This window comes from Lissotriton vulgaris, chromosome 1_1 (assembly GCF_964263255.1).
Source record: "Lissotriton vulgaris chromosome 1_1, aLisVul1.2, whole genome shotgun sequence".
NCBI classification, from domain to species: domain Eukaryota; kingdom Metazoa; phylum Chordata; class Amphibia; order Caudata; family Salamandridae; genus Lissotriton; species Lissotriton vulgaris.
In genome coordinates, this window is record NC_141685.1 from 344,393,563 (window position 1) to 344,418,194 (window position 24,632).

A 24,632-nucleotide genomic window follows, 5' to 3' on the forward strand; every position below is an offset into this window, starting at 1 on the left:
CCCCGCATATTGGCGGGAGGATTCACCAACGTTACTTCCCACCAATGGCACCTTCAACATACCAGAGTCCTCCATTTTGGACCAGGACACAGAATCATAACAATCCCAAGTTAAGTTTTTATCATGTTCTTTCGCTTTCCTGAAAATATTGTCGTAACAAAACCAATGATTGCCCTCGTGAGATACAGAGTACCCCATGATCCGTGACTGATAAATCGGCAATTCGGGCAGCAATTCGGGCCTACGTTCACCCAAAATGGATGTAAAAAACCCCCATGCCTTGCCCCAATTACCAATGTTTTCATTTACCTTAAAAGCGGCCATCTTTGCGCGCCAAACACTTGGATGCATGAGCTCTTTCTGGCTCTTAACATGCTCCATTTCATAATGGTCGGTAAGCAACGAGAAGATGTTTATATATTCCCCTGCCCATATCTTCTCTTTAATAGCCAGAGGGACATGCTGACCCAATTTTTCCCTCCGAGAGGGTGCCGACTCATCCCTCGCAATCGGCAATGGCCGCTTACCTGAACCGGAAGCTGTATCGGCGACTGAAACTGATGGCGATGGTGCCGTCGTCGCTTCCCTTGTTTCCCGCAGCTGCCTCATCAACACCTGCGCGTCGTCAGCCGTGGCGCCCTTGCTACCTTTACCCAACCACGCTGCTAATTGAGCTGCCAGCTCGGGCGGCATATCCTCCCCGGACACGGGGGTGACCACTACGGGAATCGGATTCCCTTCCTCTGGCAAAGGAGTGGGTGCTTCGAGTGGGGTACAGGGAACTGGGTTGTCTCCCCCAGCTGCTCCCCTTCTGGGCCTCTTGCCTTTTCCTCCTGGAGCTGCTCCTGCCAGAGGACGTTTCGGCCCCCCTTCCTCGTCTTTCTCCGCCATTCGCTTCTTTAAGTCGGTCACCTCCTTCATGAGAACACGCAGCATCTGGTCGGTAGTCATTCGCTTTCCCGCCTTCTTAGGCATTCTCACGACAGAGTATCTGAAAAACAAACAAGAAAGATTACAACGCTCAAAATTGGCTCTTCGTTCCGTCTCGAGCTCACGTGCAGCGAGGTGGTGCAGCTTCAGAGCACAGGAACAAGAGGATGCTTCCTTGGCTTGTTGCTCCTTTTATCCGTCTTCAGGGCGGGCGTAAACCCGCCCCGGCCTGCCCCGAGGGCGTGGCCCAGCCGCGTCAGTGTCTAGGCCAGCCCACTCCAGGGCGGGAAAAGGCGCGCCCCGGCTACGCCGCTTCGGGCATACCAGCCGAGACTCGCCTCCCGCCCAAGATGGCTTCCCGGGGGGATCGTGGTACTCCGCCATACGTTCGGGGGGACCGAATGGTCGCCCCTTTCCACTAATATTGTTGCTCAAAAACTGCTAAGTATACAATGAACTTTGCAGTGTTTTTAAAACTGAGGCCTGTGGACCCCCTGGGACTGTGTCAAAGACCCCTGGGGTCTGCGGACCACAGTTTGGGAAACTGCCCTATGCTATCCAACACTCTCCCAAGTGTTGCACCCTCTGGAGTTGAAAAAGTAGTTTTAACCCCTATTCTATGCAACACTTTCCCTACAGTTGCACACTCTGGAGTTGGAATAGTAATCTTAACCCCTACGCTATCCAACACGTTCCCTACTGTTGCACCCTCTGGAGTTGGAATAGTAATTTAAACCCTTACGCTATCCAACACTTTCCCTACTGTTGCACCCCCTGGAGTTGGAATAGTAATTTTAACCTCTACGCTGTCCAACACTTTCCCTACTGTTGCACTCACTGGAGTTGGAATAGTAATTTCAATCCTTACGTTATCCAACACTTTCCCTACTGTTGCACTCTCTGGAGTTAGAACAGTAATTTTTACTCCTACGCTGTCCAATCTTTACTGTTTTAGTTAATTTAGTGTATAATTTATTTTACATTATTTTTTAATATTTGTTATATTTAGTTTTGATATTTTTATTTATATTATTGTTGTATGTGTATGTATGTATTTATAATTTATAAAATGTTTTTTAACAAGTTAAGTAATTAATTGTAAATATTAAGTAAGTATATATATTATATTTTATTACATTATATGTATCAATTATAATTTTAAACATATTTTTAACTATGTTTATTTTAATTATATCCATTATTTATTTACTTTTATATTATTTTTAAACATAAAAAAACGATATTTTTTACAACAATGTTTTTTATTCGATATTGTTGTACTTACTTTAATGCGGATAGGACTTCGATATCCTTGACTTCGATGTTCCGCCTCCGATATTTTTGACGTCTATATTTTTGGCATTGATATTATGTCAGACATTCAGTGGTGTCCTGGTGCTGAGTGATGCTGTGGTGGTGAAGCTGCACTGGTGGCGAATGATGCTGAGTTGGTGCTGTGGTGAGGTGACACTGAGCTGCTGCTGAGGTGGTGCTGTGCTGAAGTGGTGCTATAGTAGTGCTCAGCATGTGCTGAAAATGCTCCACTGGTGTTAAGACGGGCCTGCGCTGGTGGTGCTGTGATGAGAGGGTGCTGTGCTGATGTTGAGGTGGTGCTGCACTGGTGCTCTGGTGGTGCTGCTCTCTTGCTGAGTTGGTTCTGAACTGGTGGTGGTGCACTGTCGGGGAGGCTTTGCTGATGCCGAGAGGGTGCTGTGCTGATGCTGCTGAGGTGGTGCTGTGTTGGTGCTCAGGTGATGCTGAGTGATACTGAGGTGGTGCTGACATGCCGAAGTAGTGCTGAGTCATGCTGAGGTGGTGGTACTGTGCTAGTGCTCAGGTGGTGCTGAGTGATGCTGAGTTGATGCTGTGTTGAGGTGATGCTGTGCTGATGCTGAGGTGGTGCTGCACTGATACCGAATAGGTGCTGCAGTGGTGGTGGTGCACTGATGTGGAGGTGGCGCTGTGCTAATGCTATGATGGTACTGTGCTGATATTGATATGTTCTTTGTTGATGCGGGGTGGTACTGCACTGATGCTGTGCTGATGTGTATGTGCTGTGCTGAGGTTGTGCTGCACTGGTGCTGATTGATACTGAAGTGGTGCTGAGGTGGTGGTGGGCTAGTGTGGAGGTGGTTCTGAGTGATGCTGTGGTATTGCTGAGTCATTCTGAGGTGGTGGTGCTAGGCTGGTGCCCAAGTGGTGCTGATCTGGTGGTTAGGTGGTGCTGAGTGATCCTGAGTTGGTGCTGTGCTGAGGTGGTGCTGCATTGATGCTGAAGTGGTAATGCATTGGTGCTGAGTTGCTGCTGGGGTGGTAATGCATTGATGCTGAATTGCGCTAAGGTGCAGATGCTTCTGGCGCTGAGAAACAGGATTATGCCTTTAGGACAACTATTCTCTTTATCTCACCACAAGACACATTCCAGTCACTTCATTTAACAGAGAGGTATATGGCAGAAGGTTTGCTGTATTTTCTCAATATAAATGTAACTTACATTTTGATATTAGCAGAATCAAAATGCTCTCTATTTGCAGATTTCTTTTACTTACTACTGACAGAAGTGTCTGTACTCTTCCAATGAAATTACTGAACCTCTGATGAGAAGTGCAGGTACTTGTAATCTGCCTTTCAAAGCAAAGAAGTAAAGTTTATCAGTGCCTACTAATTATGAAACATATGCCACAATGTTGAAGTTTGATCACCCGATCTTGTGATACTAGGCTGAAAGAGTCACAAGGTTCTGACTAAACATGGCTCTTGTTGACTCCAGGCGCCTGATGTTTATAAACTCACACAATTCACCGAAAGAATGTTACAGTCCGTGTTCTTTGAAAGCACAACCCAGAAAACGCATTCCTCCTGAACAATACACTCAAACATTTATGGGCAAGCTATTTTGGTTTTGGCACTTCATTTATGTCAACGCCGTTCTTGTGCTCTGCCACTGGTACACACATTACAGTTGGCTGGGTCCCTACAAAGAACAGGGGTAGATAGCAGCAGCGTGGAGTGAGCGATAACAGCAGTGGGTAAAAATGGTGGCGCAAAACAGCCACTTAACTGAATGTCCTGTAGGCAATTAAACAGTTGTGTGAATTGTGCACGGCTAACAATCACATTAAAATAGCAATAAAGTGCCATGGGCACACAATGCACTCATGTGGACACCTGCCTCAGACAGAAACAACACCTTTGATGATTCGTGACTAGTGCTGGTAGCAAACACTGCTAGTGAATCATGCTATGCACGTACACAAATTAAACTGCGGGAGAGAATCGAGGAGCCTGATGAACTCACGCGGACCTTAGCAGAAAGGATGGTGCACCCCACATATAACTAGCTGGAGTTTTGGACAACTGTTCGTAGTGGCTGATCAGAAAGGAACTAAGTTGTATTTACAAATTAGATTCCTGTTCAGGGAAGTAGAAGTGATGAGCCTGATGAGCATGGGAAACCTTTTATCAAGTCTGCTCACAGCTGGAGAGGGGAGGTGCCATGGGCAGGGAAGAAGAGGCTCTCAGGGAGGTAGAAGAGAGAGCTGCTAAAGGCAGGGGGAGACTGCTAGACTGGGGAGATCCTGCCTACAGACTTGAGTAGGAGAAGATAGTGGTGAGGAGAAGCCTGACTTGATGGTAAATGAGCCAGCCGGGCTGGCAGGCTGGAGGATATGAGGAGTCAGCTCATAGTAAAGAGAACAAGAGTCCAGTGAGCGGGTAGTTGTCCTTGAAACGGGAGCCATGCACAGACGAGGCAAACTAGAAAAGGGTTCACAAAGGGCCATAAGTGAAAGAAAACAGTAAGAACACAGTAACAGGGGCATTCGCCTGGAAGGGTCGGAAACACCAAAAGGTGGGACTAATTAAGCACATTCACCAAACAAGAGCAACCATTTATGATGGACTCTAACAAGAGCCAATAGAAAACTTGGGTTGTCCTTCAAGCCCTATTCTGGGTAATACATACCTTGTAGAGCAGCGCATGCGTACTGCTAGGCTCGACCTAAAATATGTTATACATTTTGTAAATAATATGTTATATTTTTATAAAATAAGTTATGTATTTAGAATTTATTGTAATCTTTTCAGAATTTTTAAAATTGTTTTAATAAATATTTTGTTAAAAAAAACTGGGATTGGTTACTTGCATTTGCCTGTAAAATTATTTCAAATGTTTTGTTATTTCTAAAATGGATGGAAAATGTTGTTACACATTTTACATACCCATGCTATTATTAACAATTAAATGTGTAGTATATTATTGTTGGACTTTATTGTATTGTTTAAACATGAATGTTGAGGTATTAAAATGCATTTTTGATTTTTAATAGACTTTCCCACTCAACCCCTCTATACCCCTGACATCTCATCCCTAAATATATGGGTAGAAACCTTATACATATATTAAATTTTAAAAATAAACACACACACACACACATATATATATATATATAGATATATATCCATATATATATATATATATATGCTAGAAATTCATATATAAATTCAATTTAAAGGATAGACATGCTTACATGTACTTCCCTATATACTTACCCAATAATGTGTGATAAAGGCTTATGTGGTAGCGGTATATGTGTGGTAATGGCATGTGTATTAAAGGCATCTGCATTGTAAGGACTGCATGGACATTGTAATGCATGGTATTGTCTCCATGTTAATGGCTGTTTCCCTTATGAAAGACTATCGCTCCAAGGACATGATGGGTGATGATGAAGGTGGGCTGTGGTTCTAACTATTGTGCGCTTAAATAGATTTGATTTGAATGTCTGATCATTTCTCTCAATGACAAGACATTTTATATTTTGGAGCATCACATGTTTCTTTTTATATAGTTCCTCTTAGCTGTAGAATATAGCTTGTATTTTCCACATGTTAGAACAAAAATGTGGGGTCTAATTTAGAGTTTAATGAGAACAATACTCTGCCACAAACCATGTAGAGTACCTTGACTGCTAAATTAATGTCAGCCTACCCTTTTGAGAGTTATCTTTCAGACAGTAATATTTGTACACCATCGATATGTATGGTGAACCCGACCAATCTCCTGGGTCGAACCTATTTAGAAAGGAAAAGGGTGTGCTGCCCTTCTCCCAAAGCCATTGTTTGGCCCTGGGGTCTCCATCCCCCGGGGCCCAATCATTTGGGCAGCACACAGCCCAACTGCCAGCGCTGTTTGTTGTCCCTGGGACACCATCCTCAGTGGCCCAATCTATTTATAAAAGGGAGGGGGCCCGCGACTCCGTCTCTGAGCCAGATTCAAATCTAGGGAACGCCATCCAAACAGGGCCTTAAGTATATTTAAAGAGGAGAGGGCCATGTGGCCCCCCTTCCTGAACCTTTAACACCCTTGGGAACCCCATCTCCTGGTCTGGCTCACTTGCTGTGTCCTCCTGGGAAGCCCACCTCTGAGACACTGGAGTCTCCCTGCCTGCACTGGCATAGAAACATGTGTTTGCTCCCAAGTACATTTTTTGGGGGAGTGGAGATGTGGCCAGTTTCCCACCCTCCCCAAGCCTCTTTTGGCCCAAGACCCCATCTGCCATGGGTCAATTTAATTATAAAAGGCAGGGGAGCACACTCTCCGCCCCCTGAGCCGCATTCAGTGTATGGCCTAATTTCTCAAGAGACTATAAGTCAGGTCCAGGCCAAAGAGAAAAGAATTTTCAATTCTAGGAGAGTGCTCCCATTATCTTCTACGGCGTTTCGGGAAACTCATAGTTTCTTGACAAATGTGGCCATATATTTGGACAAACAACCAAAGGATACGTGACCTATATAAGAAAAACAGATTTATTTTTGTCTCATGCTGTATGGGACCACAAACAGGTTATACCTGGAATGTGGTGATCTCGATCGTGGAGAATTGTTCTGCCCTGATGATGTCACCGGGAGATGTTTGCCCGTGATGAAACACGTGTCGGCTTTTTTGGCTACATTATTGGTGATGTTAATCAATCTATCAACAAGATTCATCATTCTTTGAAAACATTGCAACTGTGCAGAAAAAAGAAAAAGAAAATAATTTATTGTCTGAACCTTTAAGATCAAACATATTTTTGGACTATTTACTCTTGATATTGATTGAATTAGAAAACTCTGGATTTGTGTTGTGCTCGGGAATAATAATTTGTTCACTGTTTATTCACTGTGTTTTATACAGAGGATTTTTTGGGACATTGGTGGCCGTTCCCCTTTTGTTCCCTGGAGCAATTTGTTATGAGCTCTATTACTTGTATATTGGCTTGCACAAGGTACAACCCAGCCATGCTTCATAGTTTCTTAATTTTACTACTAGTAAAATTACTAGTAGTAAATCGCACTCATAGTTTGTGAATAGCAAAACGTTGTAAAATTACTACATCAAGTGTAAACTTACACAAAAGTGGAAGTTTACCTTTGTGAATCAGGCCTATAAAATGTACGGCAAGCAGGTTACCATAAATTCTTACCATTTGTGCATGTAGATAAGTGACTTAATTTCAAATTGGTTTGAGAAATTTGAATGGTGGACATTTTACAGATACTATCTCCAAGTTCTTGCATGATCATTGATGTATAACAGAGCTATGTCCTTTTAATCATTTTTTTGTCTGTTTCAGGTACTAGTCCAGAGGTCCCTCTCAGCAAAGAACCTTTCACATGCAAAAGGAGGCTCAGTGTTAGGTGGTTACTTGAAAATATTGCCCACCTTTTTTGTGGTATTTCCTGGCATGATCAGCAGAGCACTTTATCCAAGTAAGGGTGCATATATTATTTACACATACATACAGTTATTACATTTGTATGGTCTTAAACAAAATACTGAATTGATAATGTTTCACCAAAGTGGCATAGCACATTCTCCATGAACCTAAATTCAAACAATGAAAATGTGCCTTTGGTTCCTTGGTCGGGTAATGAAAGGTAGTCCTTTCTGAAGTATAGTATAGTAGGCCACTCACTCCTGTTGGCCCCTGTACCACCACAACAGCCCCACTGTATGCTTTCCAATGGATCCTGAGTGTGATAGACTGTGAACGTGCTACGGTATCAGTAATTGTCCGTAATTAGATCCCACACGAACTATGATTTATATGAACATTAAGTATTATACAAATGTTGAGGTTCAAGCCACGCTACCTTAAGTAGCTTCAAGGATGAAGCAAAATGTCCTCAGGTTTAATCCCAAAAGAATCTGAAATACTGTCAATCTTCAGCAGGGTGAATTGATTGAAATATTCTCTATGGCCTTCGAATCTGGGAGACTGTCCAGAGGAGGCATATACTGTTCTAAACGTATTGACTTCTTTCATTGTCTTGAAGGTACAGACAAACTAATGGATATGTTATCAAAGTCTTGCTTGTTCCATCTTCTCACTCTGTGCTGTATAATTTCTCACTTCTCCTCAAAAGGTTATGACGGCTAATGCCTGTTTTTCAAGCTTAGTTGGATTATGGCAATGTGGGCTTACCCCAATGTTCACTAAATAAATTCCAAAAGATCCATAATGTAGTGGTTAGAGTCATATTCACTCTAAAACATTGTACTGAAGCAGCATCAATGGCTGCTTGTGTGTAAACTGATTTAATTTAAAACGACAGGTATAATGCTTAAAATGTTCTCTAACACCCCACCCCCACCTATTTCTAATTAGCAAAGTAAATAAAATATACCCCACGTGGACCTTGCATTCCTTTCCTAAAAACATGTTATATACCTAATTTGAAATATTTGAAATGGGGTGGCAGATCATTTGGGTACCAGGAATCTAAACTCTGAAAACAAACACTACATCAAATTAGAGTGAATTCTCCTCTTCTATCTAGAGGAAAGCGTTAAAAAGTGGCTTTTTACTTCTTAAACGCACCTGTAACATTATTTGCGAAGCAGCTGGTCAGCACAGACTCCTCAAAATAGTATGTTCAATTTAAGAAATGAACAATAAAAAAGATATAATACAAATATTATTTTGCTTCCACTAATTATAGTGGCAGTAGTTCTATCAACAGCGTTTTCACTTTACTGCCCACTTTCTTATAGGCCAGGAGAATGGGGCTCTGTGCCACTAACATATCACACTTACGGGCGGGCGTTAGAGAGCCTGGCCACAAAATGGCCATCACCTAGTGAAGCTCCGCTGGCCATAAAGCTTATCCGGCAATTATATATCTTCACCGATGGCCCACCGATCATCGGAGGGATGCCCCCTGTTCTGCTGCACCATGGGACCCCGGATTTGACCATGTAGTAGCGGCCAAGGTGGAAATGGTGCCAGCCCAGAAGTTGAGGCCTAGCCCTGAAACAGGCGCGAGGTGTGCTGGCCAGCAGAGGGAGAAAGGGCTTTCATGGGTGAGACAGGGACGTCAAGAGAAGATGGATCGGTGCTGTGGCGATTTGTCGGTCCACCCCTTCTTTTTTTACCAGTAGGTCAGTCAGTGGCCGGGAGAAGGGGGAGCAGCCTACAATCCCATTTGCATTCAGAAGCTGTTGGGTTGGCTGTGCGGGAGCAGTGTGTGCCTGGCTGGAGAGCTTTCTGTGACTGCGGAGCTTTAAAATCATTAGTAGCCACAGGAGCACTCAGAACAGGCCGTAAGTGGAGATGCAGCTGGGTCTGAGGCTGGCACATATTGACTGTGTCCATGATCCAGTGTTTCGACTGGGCAGCCCACAGGTTGCAAGTCGTCCCTTGAGGCAGGGGCCCATGCAAGAGCTGATAGTTGAGACTGGAATTAGCCACAGCCGGTGATGTGATGCTGCTGAACAGAGCCCACCCTGGAGGTGAATAACCACTGAGGTCTGCAATAGGTGAACACCATGCCTCGTAGGTGGTTGGTTGCAATCATGTTGAGGATCTAGGACTTAGTGGGGCACATTATAGGTGCATGCCCGGAGGAGGCGGGAAAGCTGCCTTGCCCAGTCGGTGGGCCTCATTTCCAATTTGGGACGTTTTTGCTGAAAAAGATAGAGGGGGAGGCCCCAGACCCTTGAAAATTGATCTGCAAGTGACACTACACAATGATTGGGATAGGAGTGCAAGACCTGCTTTCCCCTATACTGTTTCCAGTCAACCGCCTTACTGCACTGGCCTTATGATTTATTCTGTGCTGTGCCTGCCAATTGCTGCCACTTTTAGATATTATGATCCTGCAGCCCACTCGGGTCCCCTGGGGTGGACTGGATTCGGGGGTGGCAGGATCAGCTGTGCAGAGGCCAATGGAGAGACTAGACCATCTCATACAGACTGACCGATGTTGCCCAATGGGGAAACCAGATTCCAGGCAACAAAAGTTGTCTTTTTACCGGAGGAAACACCCCTTAACACAACATACTCCCCAAAATGGAGCCCCTTGGATGCTACAGGTTCTGGGGGCTCACTCTAAGAACTTAATGTGTGTGTAATTTTTCTGAGCCTCGAACACAGCCTAACTAGATGGACTTAGATCTGCTTTTTATAAGGAATGTGTACCCTTGCTGGCCAATCACTTTATTAATATGTATAGTGAATTGCTGGAAAATGGTGAACTACCTCTACCTCTCCAAGAGGCGCTTATTGTCACCATTTTAAAACCGTATTAAAGACCCAAATGCTGTGAGTATTTGTTTTATAGTATTAATGATTAATGTGGATAGTAACATTCTGGCCAAGCTGATTGCATCCTAGTTGCTCTCTTTACTTCCTCTTGTGGTTCACCCTGACCATTCAGCTTTTGTTCCCAGTAGAGACACTACGCATAATGGTCATACTTTTGTTGCCATTCTCCAGGTCATAGAATCTTCTATAAGTGCAGCTGCAATTTTCCTAGATGCCACCAAGGTGATTAATTCCCTCGAGTTGCGAGTTCTTTTTACTTTACTGGCTAGACTAAGACTAAGTCCCAAATTCCCACAATTGGTTGGCCAATTATATACAAACCCATGGTATGTGTTCGGATTACTGGGGTGATCTCCCCATTCCCCCTTTTTTGAGTTACTAGAGAGACACATCAAGGGTGTCTCCTGTCGCCCATCCTTGTGGCCATACCGAGCGAGCCTTTAGCTGCCCAACATAAGCAACATCATTCCCATTGTGGCATGGCCTTTACACCTTGAGTTATACTAGTGTCCATGTATGCTGATGATGTCACATTATATATTAAAAATCCAGATGCAAACTTAGACTCTCTGATTAAGGAATTGACAGGATTTGGAGGACTATCCGGTGTTGGCATCAACTGGGCAAAATCTGTGATTTTCCCGCTCACAGATGCGACCCGGGAGTTCACCTCAGAATTTCCATTGCAATGGGCAAAGAGTCCAGTAAAATACCTGGGAATCTGGTAGAGCCAGAGAATGGATGACGTTTGGAAATCTGGCTGCTTCACGGACTGGCTTGAGAGTTGAGTGGTGCATTGGTCACAACTTCCACTGTCTATGGCTCAAAGGCAATAGATCGTGTAGATGATTGTCTTACCCACATTTCTCTATCTGTTTATAAATCTCCCACTCCCACTGCCTGGCTACTTCAGGAGAGAGCTTTGCACACATATGATTGCGCTCGCTTTGGCCAGCAGGCAGCGGAGGATTGCTTGGGAGGGCCTCACTCTCCCATTTGAGCGGGGTGGCTTGGACACTTACTGGTTATACCCTATGTAAGTCATGGCCCATACTGCAACCGAAAATATCCATGCTGTGTCTTTCTCTCTCAACATGGAACTATATCAACCCCCGCGGAGACTGAGAGCGGCGCAGTTGACAGTGCAACAGTTGCGTGGAACCAATTGCACAGGCGTGTAGGTCTGGAATACTTTTTTGCTCCATCGATTCCTCTGTTCAGACACACTCCATAGTCTTCACTTAGGATGCTGGTGTGCGACTCAGCCTAAGTCACTTGCATCTCAGCACCATGGGAGACGTATACCCTGAAGACACCTTTATTATACCACAACAGGCATTGAGGGAACGCAATGCTGCTGTGCTGGATCAGTTAATCTATTATCAATTGAGTCTGGCAAAGCGTGCACTTCATGCTTCATTTACCTCTGTGCTCCCTAAGCTCCATGTCCTTGCAGACCTGCTCGGGAACCCTTTCCCATGCAAACTCATCACCAGATTATATGCCGGCATGCAACACACAGCACCAATCAGGATCCCTACTGCACGTCGGACATGGGAGTATCACCTGGGCATCCCTATTGCTTATGCCCAAGGGCCCTTTTGCTGTGCACAGATGAGAGCATTGTTTCCCAACTACAGACTTCGGCTCGTGCACTTTAAATTCTCCATAAACTTCATAGAACCCAGAGTGTTTGTTTAAAATGGGACTACTTGAGGATACTCGCTGCATTAAGTGTGCAGAGTCATGTGCGAACTTCGCTAATTTAGCCGGGTGTGCCCTGGCTTTGGACAATACTGATGGTGTGTTTTTGATGTCATTGATGATATTATGGACCTGCAAATTACACCACCACCCTTAGTTGCATTGCAAGGTTATGTTAAGGACGTTCCATCAGAACTGAGGAAACTAATTGCTCTTCTGCTGCTTCTGTGTAAGAGATGAATAGCAATCAGCTGGGGCTGTCGCCCGGTCCCCTAAGGGGTGACTGGCTCAAAGACACTGCCTACTGCCAAGACCAGCTGATGCCATATTCGGAATACATGCCTACCTGACCACGCTCCAAAGACATCTGGGCCCTCATTTATGAGGCCTTGCGTCAGTTTTGCGCTGCTGATGCGTCACTTTATGTGACGTATCGGCGGCGTAAAACATGTGCCTTGTTGCGCCATATTTAAAAAGTGACGCATCTAGGTAGATGCGTCACTTTTTAAACCCCTGCGCCACATTATACCTGCGTCAGGTATAATGTATGCAGAGGGGGTGTTCCCCCGCAAAAAGCCTCGTAATAGTGACGCAGTGAAATCTATGAGATTTCACTGCGTCACTTTTAGGACGCTGTTGCGTCAAAATCTTGCGCCTGCCTCACAGCAGGCGTAAGACTGACGCAAGCCCTTTCACATGGGGCTTTCCCCATGTGAAAGGACGCATTGCTGGAGTTGCGTTACTTTTGTGACACACTCCAGCAATGTGTCACTTTTGCGCTTACAGATACGTCAGAAATACTGACGTATCTGTAACTCCTTGCGACATGATGCGTCATACATTAAATATGACGCATCATTGGTGTCGCAAGCAGTGCGCATTGAAAAGTGACGCATCGCTGTTTTCACGCAGCGATGCGTCACTTTTCATAAATAAGGCCCCTGGACCCCACTAGACACATTCCTGCATCTGTGAGCTGTGGCAAAAGATGATTCCACCAGTCAGGTGGAAGATTAGCTGACTACTAAAGTCCATATACAGCTCATCTGTATGGGGATGCTGGTTGAGAATAGATGCAGATTGGCATTGACAGACTCTTCTTGTCACTATGAAGACTTACACAATCCTATATGTCTGTATGCTACTCTTTCTTTCTTCCGTTTCCTTCTCCAGGATTGCTGTTTTTTTTTCTCTTAATTAGGACGCAGGGCTATAAAAACAGATTTCATTACAACTGTACCCACAGATACTCCTTACCTTTGACTGCCTTCTGGAGTATACGGGCGATATGATTGCTCTGTACTGCAGTTTGCGCTGTTTTTGGATGTTGTGAAAACTAATAAAAAGAACAATTAAAAAAAACATACCACAATAATAATGCACATGTTCATAAATTTTCTTTTTGTGTGAGGTAAAAAAACTGGACACGTTTATGTTTTACTGCCATGTCCAAGTACCAAAAGTACGATAACATTTGCATTGGTAAAACCAATGAGAAAATATAAGGGAAGAAATTCAGAAAAATAAAGTTATATATCAGAATTCACAAAAATACTCATACAAATGTGTCCAATTTTACTAGTTTTTTGGAATTCACAAATATTCCCGGCAGCATGACTGGAAAGCTCAACAGTAAACACAAAGGAGCACATTCTCAACAAAGTATGAAATCAGTACCCGCAGATGCACTCCTGTGAATGTGTGCAAATGTACCACTTTCTGTAATTCTCAAATATTCCCAGCAGTATGCCCTGAAAGCTCAGCCAGGTGCATGCTTCCAGGCATACTGTGGAGAATGTAATGTGACATATTCACCAAGCTTTCATTTTCTCAGTACATAATGCTGCATAGTCGAGAGTCAGACACTGGGAAAATGCCGCTCATTGTGCAAATGTATTTTTGTTTCTCTTTTTCTCAACCAAAAATATTTCGCTGAGTAGAAAACTCTTCTCTTACGTCTCCTCCAAGATAGGAGGTGGTCTGTTCACCTTCCCATCTTAGTAGTGGAGTTACTTCTGACTTTTGCTGGAGTAAATCTCTAATTATTTCCAGAGTGGAAAAGGTTGGATCAGGGTTTGTGAATGCCCACAAATGTACAGGTTTGTCAGCATAAACAAACTTTACAAGGGTAATCACATCTTATTTCTTACTTATCACCCCCTGTGATATACTGCGTATAGATCTGAAGTTGTGTCGCAGAGGTACACTATAGAGAAATAATTTACATCTGCGAGAATGTATTTTGTGAATAGCAAAGAGGTGTAAATGCAAGCATTTTTATTTATAAGCACAGGTTTGTGGTTGAAAGTGCCTTTGTGAATTAGCGACAGTTTTTGTAAGATTATGGTCTCCCTGCATGAAATTGGGAAATTCAGCACAGTGGGTAAATTCACAATATGCAATGAAGTAGACAATTGAATCAACGGGGTCGATTCAGCTTATTCAGCTTATTTCTAAAAGAAGATACTTATTGGATAATAACATCATCATGGTAGGAAACTTGGCAGGGTGAAACCTTAAAGTCACCTAATGACCCTGAGTTCAACCCCCTGCTATCTATGGCATGCAGCAGGCAGACATAACTTACTGGCAATGTGTAAAGTATTCATGAAGAACTAAACAGTAATAAAAGTCAAAACACAACACAAGAAAAATCTCAAACAAATAAAAAAAAATCAAGTAAATGTAATAAGGAGACTGGTAATGAATTTTCTAAGGTTAAGGTTCTCTGGATGTAAATTAAAGTTGACTTTGATGGAGAACAGGTCGGATACACAAAACCAGGTTCAAACTGGTCAGAAGTACTAACTTTGTACTTGGTATCTGGAATGGAAGTCACAAATCCTCAGCGAGGCCAAACAGGAAGCTGTAGCTGAAGAGGGCTCCACATTGTTGGATATTCACAGGGCGAATCCTCGTGAAGTCTTTGACTTTTGACAGGAAATTCCTGAACAAGAGAAATTCGAATTTTGTACCCAGAGAAGCTCCCTCACAAGCCGTATAGTTTTGGTGTGTTCGTCCGGTGAAGATTTCTACCTTCAGAACCAGTCACTTTTTTAGAGCTCAGATTCTTCAAGCGGGGCAAGGCTGCAGACTGTAGCCAAACTAGGCTCCACAAGGATTGATACCTTTTCTGTGAGGTGCTGCTAAATTAGATTTGCTGTTGTGGAAAAGCATAGAGTGGAAGCAACCTGAATCTTTGGACCAGCAGCTGTGCACCTTTATTAGATCAGATTGGTAGGCTGGACTCGATCCTCTGAATGTTCTTGGAGTCAAAAGGTTTCTAAGTCCCAGGTTTCAGGATATGTTAGGAGGAGTAAACTTTGACTCCAGCCAAGGGTCTAGGACCTTGGAGACAGCACTTAAGGGTCAAGATTAACCAGGGGCCAGCTGAAGGGTCCAGGGCAGCTCCAATTGAAACTGGTCCGCTTGGCAGTGCAGAAAAGGTAGTAGCTTGTTGCATCCCTGTAGCTTGAACAGGATTTCAGCCTTATGACCCTTGGTGTCAACATCTTTGTCCTAACAGCCAGCAGGTCTAGTTCTGAGGAGGGTACTGCAGATGCCACATTTATACCTGGCACCAGCCTGTCAGTGCGGGAGACTCCTCTCTCCTCCTTAATCCCTAGACAGTTTTTTAGCATTTTGTCTTTGCCCTACTGCAAACAATACCACAGTTCCCCCTATGTCTAAAACCAACATGGCAGAACCTTCCTTCCTCTGGACAGAGCTCCAGCACCCAACCCAGAGGTAGTGTAAGGAAAATGAGCAACCCCTGTGAGGCTACCCTGAACAAGTTCTGGGGCCAGTCTTCTTTCACTGGGATTTGGTGCCTGGTTGACTGGGGAACAATCAAGGGCCTTCCCCAGGTGTCAGCTAACATTTGCCTGGGATAGGATAAGCATCTTTAAAGTTAATCAAGTTCATGGATACAGCCCGGATGGTCTTCCTGCCACAGTAACAGAAAACACCTCCCCACACCCAAGCCTTTAAATCTGCCTCCGGAGCAGATTTCACACCTCCTCAAGGCAGCTATTCAGCTGACAGTTATCATGTAAATGGACCTTCAGGGCCTTTATGCAGGGACAAGTTAACTTCATCAATGAATTAAGCTTGTAATAAATATTTCAAAAGACTTAAATGTATTTCCTAGCTGAACAAAACATTATTCAATTTAATATTGTATCCCGATTCTTCCCTATGGAACAGTCAACCCCATATTGAAATATTTGTTCAATGCAACTCCAGGTAGTTGAGCATGCCAACCCTCTCGTCCTGCTCCACTTTTAGTGGGAGGACAGGCAGCAAAATGTGTTAGATGAGGGGGTGGGCCCATTTTCAGTCAGCACCTACCCTAAGGTGGGACAGGTGATGTGGACCTCTCTTTTCCATTTAGTTTATCTTGGGTTGAAGAGAATTAGCCACCCAGGGTTAGGCTTATGCCTACTTTCCGGCAGAAGTGGTCAGATGACCGTGTAGTTTGCCTAAAGGTAGGTAGCTCATTGGTTACTACCTGTTGGTCTAAATAATGCTCTTAAATTTAGTATTTAGGTGGCACCCCTTGGCCTGGAACTTCAGATCCTGCTGACCTAAAAAGAAGAAGAACTTGAAGAGCCACAAGGAGAAGAGGACATGTGACCAACCTGCCTTCAAACTTGCCAGCCTGCCTGTTGTCTCTGACTCCTGCACCACAGCCAACTTGTCCTACAGCTGTACTCCAGAAACCCGGGAGGCCTGCCTGCCTTTGAGAAATAACTAGGAACTCCCTTGGATTGGTGAAATTAGGACCGTGCATATCGCAGGCCAAGTCCAAAGCAGTAACAAAGTGCTCACTGATGGGTCCGTCAAGGTGGTGACCCTCAGCGAAGTGGCAAGAGCACTCCAAGAATGATAATTGGCTCTCATCAACGTTCTTAGCCCCTGCCTCACTCCCAATGACCTCCAGCCTCTTAGTTCCCTTTCAACCTAATTTGCCATGGCCATAGTTTGTTGATAGCCAGTCTGGCACCTACCCCTTCAGTATTCACTACAACAAAAGGGCAATCCACAGTCCCTGTGACTGATATCAGAACTGACCCTGCCCCTGTGATTTTGCATCTCATGTTTGACTGTGTGGCAGAAACTGTCTTGGCACAAACACTGTTCATTGACTGACTGACCAAGGTGGATCTTTGGCACACCCAACCCTTGTGATGGACATTTCCACATGTCTCTGCATCCAGAGTCCATGGACAAGGTAATCAAGAACTGCTTGTTCCACCCGGGTCCTAGGACCCCGAAGACCTCTGCACTGAGTAGAAACCAAATCTGACCCCAGGTACCTATTGGCAAAAGATTTGAAAAAGGCTGTATGCTTTTACCCATGATCGCTAAGTTCTCTGATTGACAGTCTTTGGTCCTGCCCATCACTCTATTTCCCCCATTGCCTGCAATACTAAATTGTTTGATGGTGACGCAGGTTACCGCTTTGTATTCTACACTGGCCATCACGGTAAATTATTGATGGTGTTTAAGCTTTTTCTTCTGCAACTGTTCTCTACTGCATACTGATTTTGATGTCTAAAACATATATAAAGATGCTTGGTATTTTTGAAAATTGGTCTCTGATTTATTCTTGAGTGTGTGCCTCATCTATTGCCTCTTTGAGTACAACAAATGTTTAGAACTACTCTCCGATAAGCCTAACTGCTTGCTCACACTACCACAAATAGAACGTTAGTATTATCTACTTTTGCCTCTTTATTCGAGCTGAGCGGAGTTTGTGAAGTTGAATTCTGCTGAATTCCACCTAGTCACTTAAAAACTCTGGGGATTCTGTGGAGTTCCATACATCATCAGAGTTGGGCAGATATTAAATGCACAGCATTCTATGCACACACCACAGTGCAGACTCATGTGAATGAAGACAGGTGCCCCAGCCTTACTTCCATCTTGCATTCACTGCAGGCAGATTTCAGATTTTTCCCACCTGGCTGAGCTTAGGAAGTACCAGGTGGGGGAATAGGTGAATTTGTCCAGGCAGTGGTCCTAGAGGGCTTGAGCAGTGACACTGGGGACGAAAGGAAGAGTTTGCACATGCGGGAGGTAGCCAGAGCTCCCACCTCAGTCCCAGCACACTGCCAGCATGTGACTGCACCCTCACTCACAGGACATGGTAGGGGTGACTACAGTCCCCACAATTCTCTATGTGACAAAGTGACACCATGAATGCAAGTATGTATATATAATAAAGAATTTAAATATTCCACTCCTTAGTGTGACATAATTTCTTTGGTGTTCAATATATATATATATATATATATATATATATATATATATATATATATATATATATATATATATATATATATATATATATATATATATATATATATATATATATATATTCAGTTGGACATTTGACTCATATAAAACCAGAGAAATTCGCCCGTTATAGTTAGTTGAGCTAACTATGAATAGCGTGCCCGCAATGCACTGCTGATGACGTCACATATTACATAATTCATGACATGGTCAGTGACATCACTGATGACATCACTGATGACATCATCCAGTGAATGTGTGTTTCTGTAAAGTTTAAATATGGTTCATATATATGTATACCAAGGTATATTGAAGAATACGGGGATTTACAAGTGCCTGAAGGGATTATTTATTAGGTGCGTGACTGACTGTATAAGTGAGTGTTGAACGTGTCTTACTGAATGCATGGGTTAGTGACTAAACTGAGTGAAAGTCTGTATTGGTCTCTCAGTTGGTGTGTAAGCAACTGCATGGGTTGGTGAATCGCTACATGAGTGTCTATATATGTTATTGATTTGTTGTCTGAGTATCTGTATGGGTGCCTGAGTGTCTGTGTGGGTGGGTGGGGGTGTGTGTGACTTTATGCATAGATGTCTGAGTGGGTGATTGTATGGATTCAAAAGTGCATCTGAGAAGGGCTGTATGGGTGAGTTTCTGTGTGTATGGGTGTGTTGGTGAGTGAATTATTGTCTCAGTGGTATATGTGTGACTAACTACATATGTTTGAAGGCAGTATATGTGAGAGTTGGAGTATATAAATGACTATACGTGAGAGTAAGGTATTTTAGGAGTGGGTGTATAAATGAGTGTCTGCTGGTATCAGTGATTGTATAAGACAGTTAGTATGTGTTAGTATCTGCATAAATAAGTTATGTGGTGTGTGTATAAAAAACAGAGTTGGTGTGAATAACTGTATACATGAGTAAATGGATATGTGATTGATTCTTTGCACTGACTAGGTGTGTGAGTAACTCTATGTATGAGTGGCGGAGTGTGACTGTATATATAGGTGTATGAGTGCATATTACAGTACTGTATTGATGAGTAACTGCATGTATAAGTGACTGGATGTGTGTAAATACCTTGGAAATAGTCGGTTGTATGTAGTATCTGGCATTGTTGTGTGTATGGTTTCAAAAAACAGTAGTCTGTATTTTAGAGTGTGTGTGTGTATCACAGTTTACATTAGGGCATCAGTATGTGCATCAGATTATCACGTGGATGATATCATCAGTGATGTCATCAGTGATGTCATTTGAGATGTCATCAGTGATGCCATCAGTGATGTCACTGACCATGTCATGAGTGATGCAATATGTGACGTCATCAGCAGTGCATTTCAGTGAATTTAATAGGTTTTTTAAATGCTAATTCCTAACTATATATAAGGCCCCAAACCTATGTTTTTTTCAGTGAATTTCAAAATTTTGTTAATAGCAAATGTCTATAGCTATGAAATGTAATATTTTTGAAAATGAATGAATCCTATATTATATTTGTATTTAAAACAATTTTTTTAATGTATATATATATATATATTCACTGAAAAAACCATAGGTTATAGACCATATATAGTTAGGAATTAGCATTTACAAAACCTTATTTTACTCAAACAAAACCATTGAAATTCACATATATAGTTAGTTGCACTAACTATATATCGCGCACACGCAATCCACTGCTGATCATGTCACATATTACATCATTCATGACATAGTCAGTGACATCACTCATGACATCACTGATGACATCTCAAATGACATCACTGATGACATCGCTGATGACATCTCAAATGACATCACTGATGACATCACTGATGACATCTCAAATGACATCACTGATGACATCACTGATGACATCTCATTTGACATTACTGATCACATCACTGATGACATAATTCATGTGATAATACGATGAACCTCTTCAGACTCTAATATAACCTTAGATACACTCAGTGTAAACAGACACTCACAGACTGTCACTCATCCATGGAGTTACTCACACACCTAGTCAGTCATGCAAAGAATCAATCACACCTCCATTTCCTCAACTATACAGTTATACACACCTTACTTATTCAAACATATACTAACACATATTTACTCTCCTATACAATCCCTGATACAAGTTCACAATGATCCATACAGCCACTCACACATTCACTGGCTCTTATGCACAGTTATTTATATATGTCAACTCTCCCATGTACTGTGTTTTACATATGTACTTACTTTGACATGTAGCACTGAGATATCCATTCACTCACCAATACACTCATGCACACAGTCAACCGCCCATACAGCTGTTTCCACATGCACTTTTGAACCCATACATCTAGTGAATCAACTGCTCACACATCTATGCACAGAGTCATACACCTCCCAGCCACCCACACACACACTCAGTTTCCCATACAAATACTTGGGCAACCAATCAATAAGCCATAAAGTTACTCATGCAGCAGTTTACAGAACAACAGACATAATGATGCACAAATTAAGACAGTTTAGTCACTAACCCATGCACTCAGTGAGACACATTTAATCACTCACTCATACAGTCAGTCATGCACCTACTAAATCCTTCATCCAGACACTTATACATCCACTCATTCTTCAATATGTAAGACATATTTTAACTTTACAGCAACATACAGTCACTGGATGTTGTCATCAGTGATGTCATTTGAGATGTCATCAGTGATGTCCTCAGTGATGTCACTGACCATGTCATGAATGATGTAATATGTGACATGATCAGCAGTGGATTGCGGGTGCGCGATATATAGTTAGTGCAACTAACTATATATGCGAATTTCAATGGTTTTGTGTGAGTAAAATAAGGTTTTGTAAATGCTAATTCCTAACTATATATGTTTTTTTTTACATATATGGGCCTCCTCAGCCACCCTCGGAAAACCTAGGGGGTCAGGATATGTCTCCCGTGCCCCCTTATACCCATTCCCAACATTGTTTATCCTCCATCTTGTGACTAAATTCGTCCAAAACACAAGATGGCGGACTCCCGTTACGCTACCGGTGAGCTACCCGGTTCGCGTACCGGGTAGCGCTTCCACCGCGAAAAATCGAAAAAAAAAATATTTTTTTTTTTTGCCTCGCGGTGCCCTTTAATAGCCCCTACATCAATCCTAGGGGGTCAGGAGGGGTCTACCTTGCCCCTTTCATTCATTTCCCCCTTCATTTATTTCCACCTCTTGTCTCTTGATCCTACCGAGAGACAAGATGGCGGCTGCTCCGGACTGTTTAGAATGTTGAGAGTCACCGGAGAGCCAATCCGCTTCTCCTCGCGAAGTTCCGTTACGCGTCTGGTACGCGAACCGGGGCGCTAACCGGGACGCTGTCACAGATATATATATTTTTTGGAACGTTAATTTCTCAAAATCCACTGGAGCACATATCTTGAGACCTAGCAAAGGCACATCGGGCAAACAGTCTCTACAATTTTGCCAAGTTTCATAGAAATGCATTCAGCCGTTCGAGCTAAAAGTGAGTCCAACCCCCTTTTTTCTCTGCCCCCGCTTGACGACCCCCCCCCCAAACTTTTAGGGGACGCTCAGAAACAGAATGTGCCATTTTCCTGAAAATGTCAGCCAATTCCGTCCATCAACGCCAAAGTTATTCAACATAGAATTTTCAGAAATCCCTATTCAAAAAAATCCTAACTATATATACCTACTGGCGACCGCCAGTAGGTAATATATATATATATATATATATATATATATATATATATATATATATATATATATATATATATATATATATATATATATATATATATATCGCACCACTGCCAAGAAATTGACCAGACCAGCACACTCAGTAGATTAAATCTCCTTCGATTTATTGCACAGTGAACAAACGCGTTTCAGCTTCTGCATCACAGAAAAAAACAGGTTTCAGGGGTGTTATAGTTAGCTGGCCATTTCACTCATACAAAAACCATAGAAATACCTCTGTTATAGTTAGTTCTGCTAACTATAACTCACGCGCCCGCAATGCACTGCTGATGATGTCAAATATTGCATCATTCATGACATGGTCAGGGACATCACTGATGACATCTCAAATGACATCACTGATGACATCATCCAGTGAATCTGGTTTAGTTGAAATGTAAATATATATTATATATATATCAATCTGTATTGAAGATTGAGTGGATATATAACTGTCTGGATGGAGGATTTAGTAGCTATCTGACTGTCTGTCTAAGTGAGTAATTAAAAGTGTCTCACTTAATACATGGATTAGTAACTAAACTATGTGAATGTGTGCATCACTGACTCTGTTGTTGTATAACATGCTGCATCAGTTGGTCACTAACTACATGAGTGTGTATATTAGTTATTGATTAGTTGGGTGAGTATTTGTATGGGACACTGAGTTTGTGTGTGGTTGGATGGGGTGTGTGTAACTTTGCATAGATGTGTGAATGGTTGATTGACTAGGTGTATAGGTTGAAGAGTGCATGTGGAAACAGTTGCTTGGGTGACTGAGTGTATTTATTTGTGTGTTGGTGAGTGAATATATGTTTTAGTTGTACATCTTCAACAAAGTAAAAAATAAAAAGCAATGTGTGTCAGAGCTGGTGTATATAAATAAGTGTATGTAAGAGTCAGTGATTGTGAGAATAACTATATGAATGAGTGTATAATTGTAATGGTGATTTTTTAACATATTAACTATGAGTTACTATGTGTTTGGATAAAATAGGTGTTGTTAGATAATTGTGTAAGTGAGTAAATGTAAGTGTGATTGATTTTTCTTATGATTGAGTAGGATGACTGCATAACCGACTAAAATGACTGCTGATGTGTCAATGTCTATATATGTGTATAAGTGCATTTGATAGTGTTCTATTAATTAGTGACTACACGTATAAATGATTCTGTTGTTGAATGAGTAGTTGTGTGTGTAGACTTAGGAATCAGTGAGTGGGTATGTAGTAACTGGTATTGGTGTGTCAGTTGATAACACCTTTTCAGAATATAGGCTGTGAAGTTTATTTAATGTTTCCTGCACGCCTTAAAGTAATCCTTGATGGTCATGTAAGAGTTTTTTATTCTGCGATTATGGCTCAAGAGTACCTTACCTCCCTCAGAGAGAGTAGGGAGCAGAATAGGGAACAGAATAGACAAGCGGTTGTGCTGAGGGAAGTTCCTCGAAAGAGGTAGGAAAAAAAGGGGGAACAAAATCTAAATATTATAAATTGACAAGCACTGGAAATTTGATGTTAAAAAAAAAAAAATAAGGATCGTCAGAGCTCCTATTTTACACATTATCTCCATATTTTTCACAATAGGCTTTTGGGGTCAGGGATGGGGAAAAGGGCATTTAAAGGTTGAGTTTGAGATGGGAGGTGGGAGGTGTTGCGTCCCAGGGGTCTTGGCTGTCACATATAGGTCTGGTGGACCTATTTGCCAGTAAGGGGGGTGGGCATCCAGGGGTGGGGTGTCTGGGGAGGGGTGGGGAGGGGGGGGAGTGGAGATGTACAGGGCACAGGGCACAGAATACAGCACAGAGTATAGCACAGCGAGAAAACTGATGAGCGTATATAGGTTAAGAGACAGTGGTGATATATGTCAAACTAAAATAAAGGTGGAAAGCTTAGAGGAGGAAGAGCTCCTAATTACTTGTATGGAATTAGCAGAAGGGAAAAATAGTAAAAATTCTTAATGGATACTAAATGTGCAACTTGGAACGTTTGTGGGTTGAATGATTACCAGAAGAGACAAAGAGTTTCAATCGCACTAAGACAAATGAATGCAGATTTTATATTTCTTCAAGAAACGCACATTATGGCTTCGCAAGTGCATCTGCTGAAGCAACTCAGGCTTCATGTAATAGCATATTCCAGGCAAGGCACTAAAACTAGAGGAGTAGCTATATTGTCAAGGAATAAGAATGTATTGGTTAGAAAGAAATTGGAAGATCAATGGGGGAGGTGGGCAATGGCTGAATGTATGATAGATGGGAAATGACAACTCTGGGAGTTGTATATGGCTCAACAGAAGATGATCCAGAGATTCTACAGTTTTTGGACACGGAACTTGCCGTTTGGGCCCCGCGTATTATACTGGCCGGG

At 42.6% G+C, this 24,632-nt stretch overlaps 1 protein-coding gene across 1 annotated transcript in view; it reads left to right on the plus strand.

Annotated features, from left to right (window-relative positions):
- The window catches only part of LOC147747153 (sodium/glucose cotransporter 4-like), a 782,848-nt gene that overhangs the window by 456,919 nt on the left and 301,297 nt on the right, over window positions 1–24,632 (plus strand). The window contains exon 8 of the mRNA XM_086952400.1: window positions 7,548–7,683. Within this exon, the coding sequence (XP_086808526.1) occupies window positions 7,548–7,683 (136 nt within the window). The remainder of the gene's footprint in view (window positions 1–7,547; window positions 7,684–24,632) is intronic.